This window comes from Delphinus delphis, chromosome 8 (genome assembly GCF_949987515.2).
Source record: "Delphinus delphis chromosome 8, mDelDel1.2, whole genome shotgun sequence".
In the NCBI taxonomy this organism is placed as follows: Eukaryota; Metazoa; Chordata; class Mammalia; order Artiodactyla; family Delphinidae; genus Delphinus; species Delphinus delphis.
In genome coordinates, this window is record NC_082690.1 from 44,740,545 (window position 1) to 44,761,380 (window position 20,836).

General features: G+C 36.4%; 1 protein-coding gene across 2 annotated transcripts in view; it reads left to right on the top strand.

The window, feature by feature from the left end:
- Positions 1-20,836, top strand: part of NOX4 (NADPH oxidase 4) — a 147,634-nt gene that overhangs the window by 61,809 nt on the left and 64,989 nt on the right. For both annotated transcript variants that reach the window (XM_060017237.1, XM_060017239.1), the window contains exon 12: positions 17,481-17,541. In XM_060017237.1, coding sequence (XP_059873220.1) covers positions 17,481-17,541 — 61 coding nt within the window. The remainder of the gene's footprint in view (positions 1-17,480; positions 17,542-20,836) is intronic.

A 20,836-nucleotide genomic window follows, 5' to 3' on the forward strand; every position in this document is an offset into this window, starting at 1 on the left:
ATATGTCATGGACAACTTTCCATGTTACCGTATTTGTATATGCCTCGTTCTTTTTGATCACTGTATAATATTTCACAGTAGGAACATACTGTAATTTATTTAATATTCCCCATTGATGATAGAGGTTAAGATTTTATTCAGTTTCTAACAAAGGTAACTGAGACAGGGACCACATGTTTAAACTATATGCTAAGATATGCAAATAAAATTGAACAAATTATGGGGGAGAGGCCAGAAAAATAACTGGTGTCAAAGTGCTAAGGTTTAGGGATGAGGCTGTGCTGGGATTGGAACCGCTGTTAAATTTGATGTATTAGTCAAGTTGAAAACTTGGAAACCTTGGCCAAGTTACTTCATCTTTTTGTACATTCATTTCTTAGTGTAATATTGTGATAAAAGCAACAGCTATTCACACATTTATGAGTTTAAATGAACTACTACAAATAAAGTATGTAGAACACAGCCTGGAACATGAAGTGTCAGGTACATGTCAATACATGTTAGCAAGTATTATGATTTTTATTTTCAGTGTGAACTTGTCCCTTGAAAACATGTACTTGTGAAGATGGCTAGGCCAGAAAATTTTGTATTTAAAGGATAAAACAAGCAGAAAAGAAGTGTCAAATGGTTAGAGAAAAAACAGAAGTTATTTATCCAATAGCAATTCTTTAAAAAGAAAGAGAATTTTTTGCTTCATTTGCTCCAAATTTTGCATTCCATTTGTATGTAGCAAATTTATTTATCTATTTATTTATTTTTAATTTGTCTTGCAGTTTTATTGAGATATGACTGACATATACCACTGTATAAGGTATATGTATATGTATAAGGTATGCAGCATAATGATTTAGCTTACATATGTCATGAAGTGATTAGCACAATAAGTTTAGTGAACATTTGTCATCTCATATAGATTCAAAATTAAAGAAGTAGAAAATAAATATATTTTCCTTGTGATGAGAACTCTTAGGATTTACTCTGTTAACAGTTTTCATATGTATCACACCGCAGTGTTAATTATATTTATCATGTTGTATATTATATCCCTAGTACATATTTATCTTATAACTGAAAGTATGTACCTTTTGATGGCCTTCATCCACTTCCCCCTCCCCATGCCCCACCCTGGTTCCCCTGGTAACCATAAATCTCATCTTTTTTTCTTTTTGAGTTTGTTTGTGTCTTTATTTACTTTTGAAGTATAATTGACCTACAGCACTATGTTAGTTCTTGTTACCCATCATAGTGATTCGATATTTCAGTATGTTTCTAAACGATCACCATGATAAGTCCAGTTACCGTCTGTCATCATACTAAGATATGACATAGTTATTGACTGTATTTCCTAGATTATTAATTATTGAGGAAATGTAGTTTGGTATCTAGTGAAATAATTAACAACATTCCATTTTATCAAGAAAGATGGCAACATTGGCCTACCTTGGAGACAGGTATAGTATAGTAGTTTATAGTCATTATGGTAGTTTACAGTAGTTATAGTATATATATATATATATATATATATATATATATATATATATATATATAGTATATATAATATACATATAGTAGTTATAGTAGTTTCTCCAATAGTGATGATAGACACCCTTTCATCTGGTGCTGTGTGGGCTGCAGGTGACAGTGAAAGGGGAAATGTGTCACCATGAGTAACAGTGGAAACTTAGTTGCCCTCATGAGATATAAAACCAACAGGAGTCCTGAGGCCATCAGGAGCCAAGTAGCCATGTCACACCCTTCACTCCTGTAGCACATGCACACCCTACAGGGTGGCTGAATAAGATTGCCCACATCCTATTAGGACAGCAGGAAGCTTGGGGAGTAAATCTGATCAAGAACCATTCAGGTGTGATGTTTCAGCTCAGTCATGAAGCCATTTTCATGTGATTGCATCCACTACAGTCAGAAGCACTGTGCTTTAGTTCTGATAGTTGTAAGACATGTTTCTATTTCTCCGCATCCCTACATCCTGTAGGCATAAAGTTGGTAACATAAAAAGAAGGGGGAGAATGAAAAAGGGAGAAATACACAAGTAAGTTTGTCTTGATAGAGTAGTTTAGGAAGTTTGGCCCAATCTTGGGGTCATATGAAAATTACTTCAGAAATTAACCTTTCTTTGTGTTTGAAACTTTTTTCCAGGTTTATTGAGGTATAATTGAAAAAAGAAAATTGTATATGTTTAAGATGTACAACATGAGACTATATTTTGAAAATCGTTTCTTCATCATAGCATTAAGTAGAGAATATGGAATAAGAAAAGAAGGCAGTTGCTGAATGTCAACTACAGAGAAGAGAGGGATTTTTTATAAAAATGTTTTTCAACATACACAAAAGTAGAGAGAATAGTATAATGAACTCCCACATTCCCATCACCCAGCTTCAACGACAAAAAAAAGAAGATTGTTTACTTTTGAGTATATATTCTGTCACTGAAAACTTTTATGTTCTCTCAAAACAGAAAATCCAGGAACTTTTCACCTGTGTTACACACTGAGTAGATGCTTCTAGATCTAGTCTCTTTCAGCTGGCCTAGAACTTTTTTACAGGGCAAAAGAGAAATAACATAAAGTGTTGTGTAGAATCTGAAGGGCTTTAAGCAAATGCTTTATGTGGCCTGGTCTGCTTCCTGAAAGCTGATTGGGGAAGAGCTGTGATAACCCTGTAGCTGGCTTGAGGCACGGATGGGAGGAAAAGAAAAGAGGAGAAGGGAATGTAGGGAACAGAAGAGCAGCAACTGGAAATAGGAGAGAGATCTAAGAAAGGGAGAACAAATTACATGTGAGGTCAAAGGTAGAAATATTCACACAAATGACAGGAACTTTAGAATTCAGTCCCAACTCTGTCACTTATTAGTTCTGTCTGTGAGTGGATCTCTGCTCTCATCAACTCCCAAATAGCAGTGTTTGGCTATGAATCAAAAGAAAAGATAGGGATAGCAGTCTAAAGATAAAACAAGCTAAAATGATATAAGAATTTTCTCAGGTACTTTACATTTTGTTGTGTGAATGAAGGACTATTTACATTCCCCCACCCCCACCCTGCGGAATCCTAAGGTGTAAGAATAGGAATAACAATACATTCTTCTTTTTTTTTTTTTTGTTTTTGCGGTACGCGGCCCTCTCACTGTTGTGGCCTCTCCCTTTGCGGACAGGCTCCCGACGCGCAGGCTCTGCGGTCATGGCTCACGGGCCCAGCCGCTCCGGGGCACGTGGGATCTTCCCGGACCGGGGCACGAACCCGTGTCCCCTGCATCGGCAGGCGAATCTCAACCACTGCGCCACCAGGGAAGCCCACAATACATTATTCTCGGAGAAGGATATTGGTTTAGTGACTACTTTGAGAAATAGGATGTACTTGGCTGGGTGGGGAGACGGAAGAGCTTCTCCTCACCTCAGTGAAGCGCTGTTAGGTATACAGTCCTCCTGAGTCTCCTTATGATCAGCTTCCTACAGCAAAGGACCATCACCCCGACTCTAAAGGAGGTCTGGTAAGTCCTCAGCACAAGGGCTCTGTGTCCAGTACAGGCTTGTTTCAGAAGATTCAGGGTTGGAGTGTGTTGGATGGAGGCAAAGAGGTTGCATGCCTGGGATTCTGTATCCATCATAGTTTTTCTTCTTTCTTACTTTCTTCAATTAAGAAAAGATTTTTCCTTTTTCCTTCTGCTTCTTCCAGGCCAGTCTTCAGTTCTCTTTAAGGAACATGGTTCTCTGAAAATTCTCTAAGAAAAACAAGAAAGAAAAGACCTAAAATAGTTTGGAAAATAGTGGTTAGTGTGTATCGCTTTAAAAAATTCATAGTTTCTCTTACCATATTACTGGTTTTAAGATGTTCTTTAATAAATAATCCCATTGAATTTTATTCACCCATTTATTTAACCCTTTTCTACTTTCTCACTTTTAGATCTTTGTCTAGACTAATCTCTTTGCCCTAGAAACCAACCACTGCTTCTTCCACTTATTCACTCTCCAAATACCATACATTCTCTTGACCTTTTCCTTTTATAAGACCCTGTATATTCTCTTCAGCAATTAGTGCCATTAAATTACCTGTTTAATACCTGTCTTCCTCCTAGACCATAAGCTCCAGGAACCCTTTCAAAGTTACGTTCATAGCACAGCATCTGGTACACGGAGTAACACAATATATATCTGTTGAAAGAGTGAAAAACGCTTAATATATAGTTAGTGTTTGGGACTTACCTTGAGAAATACTTCATAGATGGATTGTCTTTTCTTCCCATCTCTCACTTGGAAGGTGAAGCCAGAGAAAAGGAAAAGCTAGAGGATTTAAGGAGAAAGAGGAAATGCTTATGGCTGATGTGTCTCTCAGTCAAAGAGCAGGCTTCCAGTCAGGTTCTGAGTCTAATCTTTTTTTTTTTTTTTTACATCTTTATTGGAGTATAATTGCTTTACAATGGTGTGTTAGTTTCTGCTTTATAACAAAGTGAATCAGTTATACATATACATATGTTCCCATATCTCTTCCCTCTTTCGTCTCCCTCCCTCCCACCCTCCCTATCCCACCCCTCCAGGCGGTCACAAAGCACCGAGCTGATCTCCCTGCGCTATGCGGCTGCTTCCGACTAGCTATCTACCTTACGTTTGGTACTGTATATATGTCCATGCAACTCTCTCGCTTTGTCACAGCTTACCCTTCCCCCTCCCCATAGCCTCAAGTCCATTCTCTAGTAGGTCTGTGTCTCTATTCCTGTCTTACCCCTAGGTTCTTCATGACTTTTTTTTTTTCTTAAATTCCATATATATGTGTTAGCATACGGTATTTGTTTTCTCTTTCTGACTTACTTCACTCTGTATGACAGACTCTAGGTCTATCCACCTCATTACAAATAGCTCAATTTCGTTTCTTTTTATGGCTGAGTAATATTCCATTGTATATATGTGCCACATCTTCTTTATCCATTCATCCGATGATGGACACTTAGGTTGTTTCCATCTCTGGGCTATTGTAAATAGAGCTGCAATGAACATTTTGGTACATGACTCTTTTTGAATTATGGTTTTCTCAGGGCATATGCCCAGTAGTGGGATTGCTGGGTCCTATGGTAGTTCTATTTGTAGTTTTTTAAGGAACCTCCATACTGTTCTCCACTGAGTCTAATCTTTAAGGTCATGATGACTATTTCTCTTTAGCTGATAAGAGGACTGGGAAATGTACTTATGGTGGAGGTAGTTTGGGAAGAACCACCAAAGACAAAGGGAAACAATTTACTGAGAACATCTGGTTAGAGACAGCAGGTCAAGTTTTCACCTCCACTGCCCCATTCTCAGGGCTAACAGTGGAAAATTACTTGCTCCTAATTTCTGTTGCTTATGTGACAAATGTTTATCAATATATCTTAGGTTTGCCTAGCAACCTGCAGGTCAAAATGGATCTTGACTTTGCAAGTTTTGGTTTTGTATTCACATTTATCCTTATTTTAAACATCCGTTTTTGTATGTTTTGATTATGTCATATTAAACCTCAAAGTGTTAATTGTTTTAGAAAGACTTATATCTCATAGATATTTTAAATTGCAACAATAGTTGGCTTCCAAAAGAAATTTTAAGACAAAGGAAGATTCTTCTCACCAGACCATCTGTGTACCATGTACTTAGGAAATGGTTTATAGCCCTCCCACATTTGGGGGGATTGCTAGCTGTCTCACTCATACCATGCCCCAAGGGAGTCCCTGTTTTTGTAAGAGGGAAAAGAGGTGAACTGTACTGCTGCCTGGAAATGAATTTGAGTAAAGCAAAAACATTTCTAAGCTAAATTTTACATTATGCTATTATGTTAATTTACTGTCTTTTCCTGCCATTTCCTTCTGTTTGGCACTTACATGTAAAATACATGCTTTTCAAGCATTTTCACTGGATAGTTTTAAGGGTTCCTTTGAAATAAAACAAAGCAAAACAAAGTGACTTAGGGCTTCCCTGGTGGCGCAGTGGTTGAGAGTCCACCTGCCAATGCAGGGGACACGGGTTTGTGCCCCGGTCTGGGAAGATCCCACATGCCGCGGAGCGGCTGGGCCTGTGAGCCATGGCCGCTGAGCCTGCGCGTCTGGAGCCTGTGCTCCGCAACGGGAGAGGCCTGCATACCGCAAAAAACAAAAACAAAAAACAAAACAAAACAAAACAAAGAGACTTCCAATATGCCAATTCCCACTAAAATTGTATACACATCCCATCTTTGTCAAGGATAATAGTACCTACTAATTAAATGCCTAAACAAACTTTGAAAATATTATATTATTTAGTTCTATATTTCTATGTGATGTGTACTGTTAACTCTCTATGATACAGAAAATAATGTGACTCAGAAATATTAGATAGCACACAACTAATTAGTGGCACAGGTGAGATAGAAACACAGACTGCCTGGCTGAAAGGTGTATTGTTAGCTATTCGGCCCTGTCTCTCTCATGCCTCACCACCTAGCCATGTTCAGGGCATTCATACTTCTAAAACTCCTATTGCTCTTAGACATACTTGTTGGAGTCAACAAAAAAGAATTACCATTTAAAAGAGAAATTTATGAAACTATAAAAATGTATTTTCAAGAGAAAAATGAAGTTGAAAGTTTTATATTGCCCACACTACTAAGCTCTTCAAATATTGTGGGGAGTTGAAAGTCAAATTCCCCTGTTAGAAAAGTCTAATATTTACTTTAATATATCGTGTCAGTATAAGGAAAAATCAGATCTATAACATATCCATTGATCCCAGATTCAGTAGCTTGAATTTCACCTCATTTTTTAAACAGAGGTGAAGCTTTTACAACTGAAAATAACAAAAAAAGTTGGTGCAAAGATAAGGTACAGAAGCACTATAATATTTTTCATAATTTCAGTCAAAGTAAGCCTAAGTTTTGACTACTGATTTAATTAGGAACTCAAAGGTTGGACTTTTCATTGCTTAAAGTGCTTCAACATTTCTTATACTTGACACTGACTTTGCTACACACGGAAGCCATGCTTATTTGGTGGGTGTTCCCAGAAAGTTGTGATTGTTTTCTGCAGTAACACTTGCATTCTCTCAGGGTGTAACCAGCAGGAACGTTTGCTGACAAATGTTGTTGGAGATCAGAGGCTACTGTACTGTATTAGACCATAGATTTTGGAATCCTGAACAGCTGGGATTGGAGACCTGAATACCCCACTTATTAGTACTGTGACCTTGAACAAGATAATTAACACACTTACCTTTGGTTTACTTCTTTATAAAACATGGATAATAATAGTAACTTCTCTATGAAGCTTTGAATATGAATTAAAAAGATATAATCAAGCTAAGCAGGGTGCTTGGCACACAGGAGGTTCTCAGTTAGAAGTTGTTTCTGTTGTTGTTGTTGTTTTTCTCACTCCAATCCCACAATTAAAAAAAAAAATTTTTATTGGAGTATAGTTGATTTACAACGTTGTATTAGTCTCAGGTGTACAGCAAAGTGAATCAGTTATACATATATCTACGTTGTTTTAGTTTCTTTTCCCATATAGGCCATTACAGAGTACTGAGTAGAGTTCCCTGTGCTATACAGTAGGTCCCTATTAGTTATCTATTTTATATATAGTAGTGTGTATATGTCAATCCCAATCTCCCAATTTATCCCTCCCCCCGCTTCTCCCCTGGTAACCACAAGTTTGTTTTCTACATCTGTGACTATTTATGTTTTGTAACTAAGTTCATTTGTACCTTTTTCTCAGATTCCACATATAAGCATTGTCATATGATATTTTTATTTCCAATAATGTGTGGACAATCAAAACAGGATTAAACTGATTTTTTTTTTTTTTTTTTTTGCTTCCTTCTCCAGCATGCAATAACTGACTAAGCTCTGGCCACAGACTGGTTTAGAAACAGTCATTTGGGGGACTGATGATTTGCCTCTTGTGGTTTACTAGCCCGTGGGATGAAGGATGTTTCAGGTTGGGTTTCCAGGGAAACAGACTGGGAGTAGAGATTTGCGTGCCAGAGGTTTGTTGGTTAGTGTGCTCAGATCAACAGCTGGTAAGGAGTGAGGGACTAAGGAGGCAAGGCAGAAGTTGAACTGTGATATAGTCTCCACAGAGACCTCAGCAGCTCACACAGGAGATCTACAGGTAAAATGGTAGTTCAGAGTTGTCCTGTCTTGAAGTCAGGAGGACAAATCTGTGTACTCCCAAATTACAGTCATTGGGTTTGACGCTTAGACATGGGTGGGGAAGCGTTTGTCTGTGGATGGCAATTCCTGGGGAGGGTCTCAGAAGTAGCTCTCAGCAGGCAGCACTTTCAGCAACTGGGAGATTGGGGAAATGAGTGTTTTAATACTGAAAATTGGGAAAAGGGAGAAGGGACGAAGACCTGAACAGGGCACCACAGTTTCCACTACACACAACACTTAGATAGATGTATTTAAATTTATATATTTATATACATTTATATACCTATAAATATATAAAAGGTGTATTAAAATATAGCTTTTGTGAGATAATTCTATTTTTAAAACTTAAACTTGAGACACATATAAATTCTAATAGTTTATCTAAAGTTATTGAACTTTAAAAATTTGTAGTCCAAACAGCAGATTTACTTGTTTCTTTGCTGTGAGGGAAGGAGGTATCTAAAACATAAATTGTTTAAAGGATCAAAAAACCCAAAGTAACACAATTGATGACAAAGTTGGAACCAAAATTCAAGTTTTCTGATTCTTTTCCTTCTTTAAACCTTTATTGACTTAAAACCTGGGTAGATTTTTCTTTTCTTTTCTTTTCTTTTTTTGACTATGTAGTTGATCTCTTAAAGTGTTTTCTAGCTGTGCTCTGTAATTACCAAACTTTGGATTTTCTGCCAAAACAAATGTATTAAGGTATGCTCTCATCTAATTTGATATGTAAATCACAGATGATTTTAAAAAGCCAAACTTAAGAAAGCATGAAACCTACTGTTTACTACAGAATGTAACATCTCTTTGTATTTAACTGAGGTAGATATTATTTATGTTTATTAATACTTTTCATGGATTCTCAAGTAAAGAATGCAGAATCTGCTCTTGTATAGCAGTAATTGATTGAAGTTTGCATAAATATCTCTGTATCCTTTCATTATTATTTTTATTCAGAAACACACGTGCTTTCCTGACATCTGTATTTTAAGTTGTATGATTCATTATTTTTAAACTTGGATAACCTGATTTCACATATTTTTCCATGAGTCACAGGAAAGTCTAGTTGTTAGTTTGTTATTGTCTGTACTTTTACATAGCATGCCTGCACTTGCCATCGTTTTTCTGATTTTTGTTTTTCATGTCTCAACCAGTCACTTTGGGAATAGTCCTTCCAGTTTTCAATGAAAACCAGACAAGAATGGCCATGGATTTCTCAAGACTGGCAAACTATTTTTGTTATTATTTGTTTAATTCCATGGGTTTAAATATAACCAGGAAGTCTGCATCAGTTGTTTTGATCTTGGGTCTTGATCTCATCTATTTAACTCTTAAAAATTACTTTTCTCTAGGGTTTCACAAATCTTTTGCTTGGACAATTTAGAAACTCAGCTGGGATGGATGATACATTAGCAAGGCAACAATGTGTCTTAACCATAGAGCAGGCACAGTGGTGGAAATTGCTCCAGAAGGTCACTAATGTTCAGGAAACTTAACAGGGCATCTGAATTCTCTGAAAATTAGACATTTTCTAACTGCTCTAGTTTGACTTTTTTCCAGGGGAAAAGAAAATATTCCTTCGGTGCCTAATGTGATCCTGCATGATAAATATGAACTTAAATAGGTCAATGTATTCAGAGCAAACCTGTTGTTTAATATTAAACTTGGTTTATTCAATTGGTATTTTTGGATGCCTCCTTTTACTTAGATACCAAAGAGAAGATGATCAATAAAAGCTCCTTTCTTGACTTAATATCTCCTTTCTGCTACTTCCCCATTTCTCAGTTCTTCCTTTCCTCTTATTCTCTGTTAAATCCACCAACTTTGCCCATACCACTCTACTTAAACATTTCCGAGGTCAACAGTGACCATGTTATTGCCAGGTCCAAGGGTCATTTCACAGTCCTCAGTTGGACTGACCTCTCATCTCCATTTGGCACAGCTGATCTCTTGCTTTATTGATACCCTGCTTTCATTGTGCTTCCAGGACATCCGCTCACCTGGTTTGTCTCCTAGGTTTCTGGGTACTTTTACTCGGTCTTTCTTTCTTCGCTATTCCTTGTCATCCCATGACCTCTAAATATCAGAACACTCCAGTGTCCATTCCTTGAACTACTTTTCCGCCAGCTAAATTCATTTCTCTGGTGATCTTTCCTATTGATGTATCCGTATGCTATCATCTCCCAAATTTATAGTTCCGGCCCAGACCCCATCTCTGAAATTCAGGACCCTGTGTCCAATCGTCTACCAGGAACTTCCACTTGGATGTCTAATAGACATCTTAAATTAACATGTCTAAAATTGAACTAACCTTTGGCCTTCCAACCTATTCCACCCACCATCTTCTCCCACTTCAGTTAATGCCAACTCAGTTGTCCATGTTGCTCAGGCTGAAAACCTGAACATCATTCTTGACTTTTACCAGTTTTTAAAAATATCGGCAAAAATCCATCCACAAATTTTCTTGGCTCTACCTTCAATATATGTCCACCATTTCCACCGTTGCCACACTGGTCCAATCTACTACCATTGGATAGCCTCCTGACTCCTCTGCATCTGTCTGCCCTTACTCAGCTACCATTTTTTTTTTTTAATCTTTATTGGAGTATAATTGCTTTACAATGGTGTGTTAGTTTCTTCTTTATAACAAAATGAATCAGTTATACATATACATATGTTCCCATATCTCTTCTATCTTGCGTCTCCCTCCTTCCCACCCTCCCTATCCCACCCCTCTAGGTGGTCCCAAAGCACCGAGCTGATCTCCCTGTTCAGCTACCATTTAATCTTAACAAGCTGCCAAGGTGATTATTTTGAAATGAAAACCAGATTATGTCATTTTTCTGTTAAAAAAAACAGGCAGTTTTCACCTTGAGCTATACTTGATATCTGTTGACTTGTATCTGCGTGAGTGTGTGTATGTGGGGAGGGGTGTGAGTGGAGAAGGGAGATCAGAGGTCAGAGTGTCTGGAATAGACTAAGGAAAAGGAAGGATGGTAGGAAATAATGTCAGAGAAGTCATGAGGAGTCAGATTATGTAGGGTTTATATGACACTGCAAGGGCTTTGGTTTTTACTTTGAGTGAGGAAGGAGCCATTGGGTGGCTCTGGGTAGAGGAAAGACATGACCTGGCTTAGTTTTTAACAGCAGCACTCTGGATGCTATGTTAGGGTTAGATGAAGGGCAGAGCAGAGAGACCAGTTAGGAGGCCGTTGTGGTCATCCACCTGGGGTATGATGCTGCTTGGACCAGGATGGTGACAGTGGAGCTGGTGAGAGGTATCAGGTTCTTAATATATTTGAAAGAGTTAGCAGGATTTCTTGATAGACTGGGTATGGAATGGGAAGGAAATACAAGAGTTAGGGTTTTTATTTTTTTGTATTTTTTTCTTTTGTTTTTTGGTCTGAGCAACTGGAGCTGCATTATGTGAGATAGGGAGGGCCCTCCCTATCAAATTCTCATCTACAAAAGCTCTCATTCTGATGAGAATTTGTAGAGCCCAGTTTGGGATATGTAAATGTGATATGGCACTTAGTCTACTTTTATCAAATATTTCCTGAGCAAATGAATGACATCTCAGCCCTACTTTCCACTGTACAGACTATTCCTGTATCTTGAGCCCTTTTTGTCCCACCTCTACTTGTCCTACTTGGGTTTGGATTTGTGGGAGCGTAGCTGCCTGGCTTGTGCTTGGGGTGAGGTAATTTGGGGGTCAAGTTATCCCATATACAGACATGAACACATTTCTTCTCTTTTTTAAAATGATAAGTCCAACCTCAGTTTTCTTCTGTTGTCTGTGAGATCTCTGAGACCTAAGTTTTCCCAGTGAGGTGTGAGAAAGATGGGTTTGCTTCTCAAGGTGATCCCTTTTCTGAAGGTTGTGCGATTTCAGCTTTGGAATTTTTTCCAGTCAGTTCCCAAACCACCATGTCACCCACATTTCGTCTTTCAAAATGTTTTGACACCTCTCTATTGTTGTTATCATTCCCTGTGTTACCTTTGATATTGCCACGTGTATTTTTATATTCATAAATTGTTATCTCAGTGTTTTGGTTTTTTTCTTTTGAGGGAGCTGAGATAAATGCACATATTCCATTGCAGTTAGCAAAAATCTCACTTACATACTTTTCCAGGATCTTTCTGTTTAATATTTAGCATTTTTTTTCATGAAACTATACAAGTAAACACTTTTTCCTTCAAGTAAACCAGTAAATACTGAAATGTTATATTTGTCAAAACGTTTAGAGTCACGATGTTGCACTAATTGTGATGGATTTTGCACTCCTGGCACATTATCTCCTCTCTTACTTTTAGAACAATCCTCATTTGTCAAGTTACATGAGCTCCTAGTATAGTCTGTGAAACTTTTTAATACTCAATACATGTTTGTTGAATGTTTGAATAAATTGTAGAAGAATTGCCCATTGTTGAAGTCCTTATTCATTCTCAGGTTAATTCTCCAATATTTTATTAACTGATATTTGAATGCATACCCAATAAGGATAAGATGCTATGGAATATATGGTAATGATTTAAAAATAGTTCTTGATCTCAAGACATTTATAGTATATTAATACTGGAAAAATTACACAAAATTAAAGAGGTAAACTGTAATAAAGGGCATAAAAGTCAAGTAATTTGGAATTTCAGAGAAGAGAGGGATTTTTGTAGCATGGGAAATCAAGATTTCTTCATGAAAGTGGTAGCATTTGAGATGGGCCTTAAAGAATTACCGGTGTCCAGTATGAGAAATGGGAATGAAGTCATTCTAAATGAGTATACTAGTAAGTGAGAAAACGAAGAGACAAGAAAATATATTAGTTGATCCATGTTGGCTTAGCTGGATTAGAGTGAATCAAAGAGGAAAAATGGGATATAAAATTGGAAAGAATTTGGGACAAATGTGGTTGGTCAGAGACCGTAGGAAAGAAAGAATGTGCGTGTTTTCCCATAATAGGATACGAAAGGTTAATCAATAGGAGATTGCTGTGATCAGACGTTTTCTTTGGTAATATTATTTGAAAGGACTTGAAAGTTGATTGAATGCTGGCAGGAAGAGAAATACCTGGTATTACTCTGAGATTTGAACCTCTGTTCTGGTGGGATGTAGGTTCCATGTCCAGACCTAGGGGAATTAGAAGGAGAAGATAATTTAGGAAAGAAGAGAACAGCAATTTTAGATATATTACATTTAGAGCGAATTTCAAGTAGAAATTATCTAGCAGGCATAGAAAATGTGAAACTAGAGCTTTGGAAAAGAGGGTTAAAAATAAAGACCTGACAATAATGATTAAAGAACATCATATTCTGTGATCATTTTCTCTGGTTTAAGAAATTTGTTACATTGAAAATTTAATATTTACCATAGTAACATCCATTTTAGAATTATTTTTATGTATTGTTGCAAAGCTCTTGATTTAAAATAAACACATTGTGGCTTTTAAGTTCATTTTCCGTGTTGAATAAATTCTTGTGCAGTGACATCATTTTTACATTTTGTTCTCAAATGTAAGATGATTATGTAATATCTGTTTATATTTTTGTGGGACTGTTATAAAATCATTAGTCATTTGAGCACATGAAAAACCCAATGCCATTTTGAACAAATAATTTGAAAGAAAAGGTTGTTTTTCTCCAGGATATCAAAGTACACATTCCTCCAGGTCTCTTGCAAATTCTGTCATTCTATTTTCTTCTCCTTAAACTAGGTGATGAGTATTCTGCTACTTATATTAAGGTCAATAACAGCCAAACTCCATTCTCTTCATCTAGGAAACTTAAGTGAGACTAAAGTAAGACTCAGGAATGTTTTAATGTTTATATTTTAAATTAAACTTTTAAAGTATGTAAATTTATAAACATTAAAAACCTTAATAATAAATTTTAAAAATAGATGTGTATGAAATGAGTTATTTTCTCTGTCTTCAACTTTACTTCCCAGAAATTAATATTCTTAACAATGTATCATATAGTCTCATCAATGTATTTGTGTATAGAGAAAAAACACTAATATCTGTTTTTTAAATTTTATTATTTATTTATTTATTTATGGCTGCATTGGGTCTTCATTGCTGCACGTGGGCTTTGTCTAGTTGCGGAGAGTGGAGGCTAGTCTTCATTGTGGTGTGTGGGCTTCTCGTTGCGGTGGCTTCTCTTGTTGCGGAGCACGAGCTCTAGGCGCATGGGCTTCAGTAATTGTGGCACGTGGGCTCAGTAGTTGTGGCTCTCAGGTTCTAGAGCACAGGCTCAGTAGTTGTGGTGCACAGGCTTAGTTGCTCCGCGGCATGTGGGATCTTCCCGGACCAGGGCATGAACCCGTGTCCCCTGCATTTGCAGGTGGATTCTTAACCACTGTGCCACAAGTGAAGTCCCCTAATATCTGTTTTAATTTTAAGAGTGTGAACTTTACTACATGTCCTATAACATATTTTAACTGAAAATTTGTCATTAGCATATTTATTTTTAATGTTCTAAGAGAAACAATATAGCCAGAGATACGAATACTTTATTATTTCTTCCCTTTGAGAAGTTTTCTAAGCACTTTTAAAAAGATAGTAAAACAACATTAAGGAATCACTACACTGTGCTTTAGACAACATTAATGAATCTGAACATTATTTTTGCAAAGGTAATAAAATGTGATTCTAAGATTTTCAGTCATTGTTTCAAACCACACATGGGGAAGTCATTCTGTGTGCTATTCTATGCAAGCCTCCTTCAAATCTGGGGTGATATGACTGGGCAAAGACTCTGTTAAAATCTGTCTTCTTCATTCCTAGCTAGTTTGAGGAAGTATCAGTAATTTATAAAGGCATCATTCCCAAGAGTTTGAGAGGAACAATATTGTGTTCTACCTGTTCACAACCAGATCAACCTTAAAAGCTATCCTGATACATTTGGCCAACACTTAGAAGAAGGAGGTTTATAGGCTCCTACAAGGCCTGAGGGAATGTTAAACATCATATGTAATTATCTTTTACAATGTCTGCACTGAAAGAATAGAACAGAGATATGAATATTTGGCAAAATGTACATTTTCCTTTAGAATACATTATAAGATTAACTCAAGCCAGATGTGCACTCAGGCATACAAAGACTAACTTTGTTGCTCCCTATTCTATCTTCTTGGCTTAGATCTTCTTTTCATAACCTAAGATTTAGTTCACAATAAGGGAAACATCAAGAGACATGGGAACAATCAGATTGGTAGCTTGGAACTCTGTTGGGATTCTTGCTTTCTGGCAGCTACAACTTTTACAGCATAGAGGCTCTGGCCGGCGTTAAGTATTGATAGTGCGAAGTAAAAGTGGTGGTGGGTTTTTACAGATCACATCATCTTATTTGGAGATTTACTAATGACAAAACATTGCTCTTGGAGTTATTAAAAACTAGAATGTAAATTAAATAATTAAATGTTAGATTGAGAATTATAAATGAAGCAATATTTTACTAGTATAAATAATATTTAAGTAATATGATTTTTATATTCTTTTCATTTATTTCAATATTTTAAACTACAGTTAGTAGTAATAATCCTATTAGAAACACTGATTGTGAAACAGTGGTTTGGAAATTCCATGTTACAATAAATCTCAACCCTGAACATGTGCTTTTTAGTTTGTTTATGATTTGTCATGAAGAAATGATTAATACCTAACTTTTTATTTAGTGTTTTCACTGACCTCCAAGCTACTTATCTTCTTTGATGAGCTGTTTACATATCTCCATGGTGTCTTCACCTTCCTTTATTTCTTTTCCTTAGAGCATCCCTATGTGACCTACGTTAATTAGTCAACATAGTGAGCTCGAGGATCTTCAACTTACTTCATGTAACCTATTCTCTATCACGAGGCCCTCAGAGCCACTGGCATATTCTTTCACCTGTGCTTTAACTTCAGCCCATATTTCCCCTTAATTCATATTGTTGTACATTGATTCCACTAATTTTCAACAAATCCTTTTTTTCCCCTCTACTCCATTTGACTTCTCATGCAATCCTTAGCCATTTTCCATATCTTTGCTTTAGTGGAGACAGTGGCCTGCCATAGTTACGAACTGTGTAGGCAGACAAACCCAGACCCAAATTCTGTCTTGGGCAAGTGATTTTTTTTTTCCTTTTTTAAAATTTTTATTGGAGTATAGTTGATTTAAAATGTTATGTTAGTTTCTGCTGTATAGCAAAGTGAATCAGTTATATATATATCCACTCTTTTTAAAGACAAGTCACCAGGGTTATTGTGAGCTTTTAGAAATGAGGCACTTAGCCCTGCCCTTGGTACGTGATATTCAATGAACACTGGCTAGTCACATGCAGATGATCCCTTACCCATAACCCTTATGCTAGATGTATTTTCGGAATTCAGAATTTTTGAGGTTGTAAAAGGTATGCATAATTAATATATTACCTAAGATGTCTAGTAGGATATGAGGCAGCATTCTTAAACAAATGGGTATTTCTGTAGGAAAATAGTTCTGTATGAACTTTTATACAGAAGTATTAACCTCCCATCATTACCTTCCCATCAATTCAGGTCTGATAGTGCCACCAAATGTGTTATGAAAAAACTCATTTTTGAAAATCTCTGAATTTTAGAATTGTGGAAAGGGATTGGGATTCTGTAAAATAAAGGGAGATACTGCATTTTCTTATTGTGAACTAAAAATTATTCTCTCATTTTTACTGTGTGGCTGTTTCCTACATTTGCTAAACATGGGACCACAGGTACTTTTTCTTACCTCCAGTACCACAGCTTACTCCCCTCCTCAGGTACCCTTGCCACTTTACTCCAGACTTCTTCTGAGAATTATGGGAGGGAATGAAATAAAACTCTTTCAGTAGGAGTTTCTTCACTGGACACAGAAAATTCAGGTCACATTGATAATTATTTTTTTCATTTCCCCGGAATTTGTTAGGATGTGAATCGTATCAGAATATCTGCAAAGAAAAAGACACCAAAATCATTAGTCTCCATTTCTTCCTTCATGGTTAAAAGCTGTGTCCTCTTAAATATTTTAACTCAAAATATATTTAAGTAAGATTTATGCTTAGATGTAATATACTAGCCGTTTTAGACTATGTGTATTTTTTGTTTTATATAATAAATATGGGCTTTTCGAGAAACGTATAATGTCTTATTGACTGGTTGGCATTGCTTTTTTTCTCCCACTAATGAGGATCTGTATAGATTTTTTTTAGTCCATTCCTTTCCATTTCTTATTGATTTTGGAGATTTGCTCTGAGAATAAAAGTAGTAATTGAATCATACTCTGGTGCTACATAATTATTATTCAGAATTGACTCCAGTATTTATTTATTTTTTTAGTGTCCTACTGAAACCAAAGCAACATTTGGGGTCCACCTTAAAATAGTAGGAGACTGGACAGGTATGTAGAACGTAAAGTTTTAAAGTATACGCTTTGAAAATAATGGGTCATACAATAATGTTGATGTCTAAGTAGTGGAATGACCAGCACGTATAGAAATGTGTATGTGTTCTCAAGCTGTTGTTTTGTTTTCCTTCTTTGCTTGTACAGTTTTAACATTCATGTGTTTTTTTTTTCTTCTGTAAGATGCATTTTTGGAATTGGAATACCTTGGATATCAGTAATTGTTAATAGTGTGTTGTTCATGTGATTGTAAATCATAGATTTCTACCTGCTTGTCAGATGTACTGGAAGTAGTGGGAACACTGAAATGTATTTTAGAAAACGTCATTTTAAAATTAGTGGTTGGTTTTACCTTCAAAATAATCAACACCTGGGATTGAGATCACACAAATCTTCCAGTTCTTACATGATTGTCTGCGTGGTATTATCTATATATATAGCAACTCTACAACATCTTTTGAATAGTGGTCATTCATAATAGCAGGTCTGTTGGTGATGTTTTACTCTTTTATTGATAAATTTTTTTTTATTATCTGAAAGGTGCATTGTATTAAGAGTTCTGAGTAAATAAACATTATTCATTCTTATATTCCCTTTGCCCAACAGAGTGACTGACAAGTGAGTGCTCAGCAAACGTTAGCTTGTTGGCTGGTTGTTTATTTTGGTTATTCAAAGGAAAGGATGCAAATGTAAATAAAAAATAATTTTGAATTGAATGCTAAACTAGGAGTTGGTTTGTGAAAACTATGCAGAATCAGAAAAAGGCAGATTCAGTGTAATCTCGGGCAATAAGAGAAGCTTCACAGAGAAGATAAAATTTGAGCTGAACATTGAAAATCAGACAAATGAAGAAAGAAGAAGGTCATTTAAGTGAAATCCACAGCACTGTCAAAAAGCAAGGAAGGTAATGATTAAACCTTATTTGAGAAGTGTGAGTCAGTCAGTCTAGCAGAAGCATACTGGGGAGTAGTATGGAAAAACCATTTACGGCCAGCATGGTAAAGATCTTGAATGCCTTGACAAGGTGTTAGAACAACTTAGGGATGTTAGGGAATCTTTGAAGGATTTGGAGCATCGTAATGTAAACGGTATTGATAACTTGGTAGTTGATTAGATTAGGATCAAGGGAAGACTTATTGGTACTGGAAGGCAGAGGAGAAGGAGTCAATAAAGGAGTGAGGATGGAAACTGAGGACTAGAAGAAATGTATTTGCAAATGCAGCTTAAGAAGTTAGTATTGGAAAGGGGGGGACTAATTGTTGTAAAAATTAGGAAAGGACTAGATGTTATGTAACGGGGAAGAGATATTTTAGAAAGGACAGTGAAAGAGCTTATATTATACAGTTAAATAATAATAGTGTGTATAAAATCCTTTGTCTCTAAAAAGAGCAGTCAGCTTGGAAATGGAGATGAGAAGAAAATGGGGAAAATATGCAACATAGGATTTAATGGGCAAACAAAGAAACTAATCCAAAGATCTTTGAGCAGTGATGACCTATTTGGAATCATGAAAAATCAGGCTCAAATTCATATTATTCATTTGATAGCTTTCGAAAGAGATCCTTGTAGTCCATTGTTAGAAGAATACTGGTGTAGTATAGAAATAGTAATTCTCAAAAGCCCAGAACTAGTTGATATAATAAAAATTGTTTTGCACTGTTTGGGAAATAAAGAATGAACTGAAATTCTTCTCTGGTAAGAATCCCAATATAGTAAGAATTAACTTCAATAATGAATGGTAATTGATAGAATTCTATATCTGAAGGGTAACAAGCATAATGAAGTCATAATTTAATTCATCAGGTTAAGCAGAAAGTTCATCAGGGCTTTTTTAATTTTTATTTTCTAAACATCTTTAATGGAGTATAATTGCTCTACAACGGTGTGTTAGTTTCTGCTTTATAACAAAGTTAATCAGCCATACATATACATATATCCCCATATCTCCTCCCTCTGTCATCTCCCTCCCACCCTCCCTATCCCACCCCTCGGTGGTCACAAAGCACTCAGCTGATCTCCCTGTGCTATGCGGCTGCTTCCCACTAGCTATCAATTTTATATTTGGTAGTGTATATATGTCGATGCATCTCTCTCACTTCGTCCCAGCTTACACTTCCCCCTCTCCGTGTCCTCAAGTACATTCTCTATGTCTGTGTCTTTATTCCGGTCTGGCCCCTAGGTTCTTCATAACCATTTTTATTTTTTTTTAGATTCCATATATATGTGTTAACATATGGTAATTGTATTTCTCTTTCTGACTTACTTCACTCTGTATGACAGACTCTAGGTCCATCCACCTCACTACAAATAACTCAGTTTTGTGTCTTTTTATGGCTGTGTAATATTCCATTGTATATATGTGCCACATCTTCTTTATCCATTCATCTGTCAATGGACAGATGTCTGGGCTATTGTAAATAGAGCTGCAATGACCATTGTGGTACATGACTCTTTTTGAATTATGGTTTTCTCAGGGTATATGCCCAGTAGTGGGACTGCTGGGTCATATGGTAGTTCTATTTTTAGTTTTCTCAGGAACCTCCATACTCTTCTGCATAGTGGTTGTATCAATCTGCATTCCAACCAACAGTGCAAGAGGATTCCCTTTTCTCCACAGCCTCTCCAGCATTTATTGCTTGTAGATTTTTTGATGATGGCCATTCTGACTGGTGTGAGCTAATATCTCATTGTAGTTTTGATTTGCATTTGTCTAATGATTAGTGCTGTTGAGCACCCTTTCATGTGTTTGTTGGCAATCTGTATATCTTCTTTGGAGAAATGTCTATTTAGGTCTTCTGCCTATGTTTGGATTGGGTTGTTTGTTTTCTTGATATTGAGCTGCATGGGCTGCTTGTAAATTTTGGAGATTAATCCTTTGGCAGTTGCTTCACTTGCAAACATTTTCTCCAATTCTGACGGTTGTATTTTCGTCTTGTTTATGGTTTCCTTTGCTGTGTAAAAGCTTTTAAGTTTCATTAGGTCCCATTTGTTTATTTTTGTTTTTATTTGCATTTCTCTAAGAGGTGGGTCAAAAGGATCTTGCAGTGTTGTATGTCATAGAGTGTTCTGCCTATGTTTTCCTCTAAGAATTTTATAGTGTCTGACCTTGCATTTAGGTCTTTAATCCATTTTGAGTTTATTTTTGTGTATGGTGTTAGGGAGTGTTCTAAATTTGTTCTTTTACATGTAGCTCTCCAGTTTTCCCAGCACCACTTATTGAAGTGGCTGTCTTTTCTCCATTGTATATCCTTCCCTCCTTTGTCATAGATTAGTTGACCATATGTGCATGGGT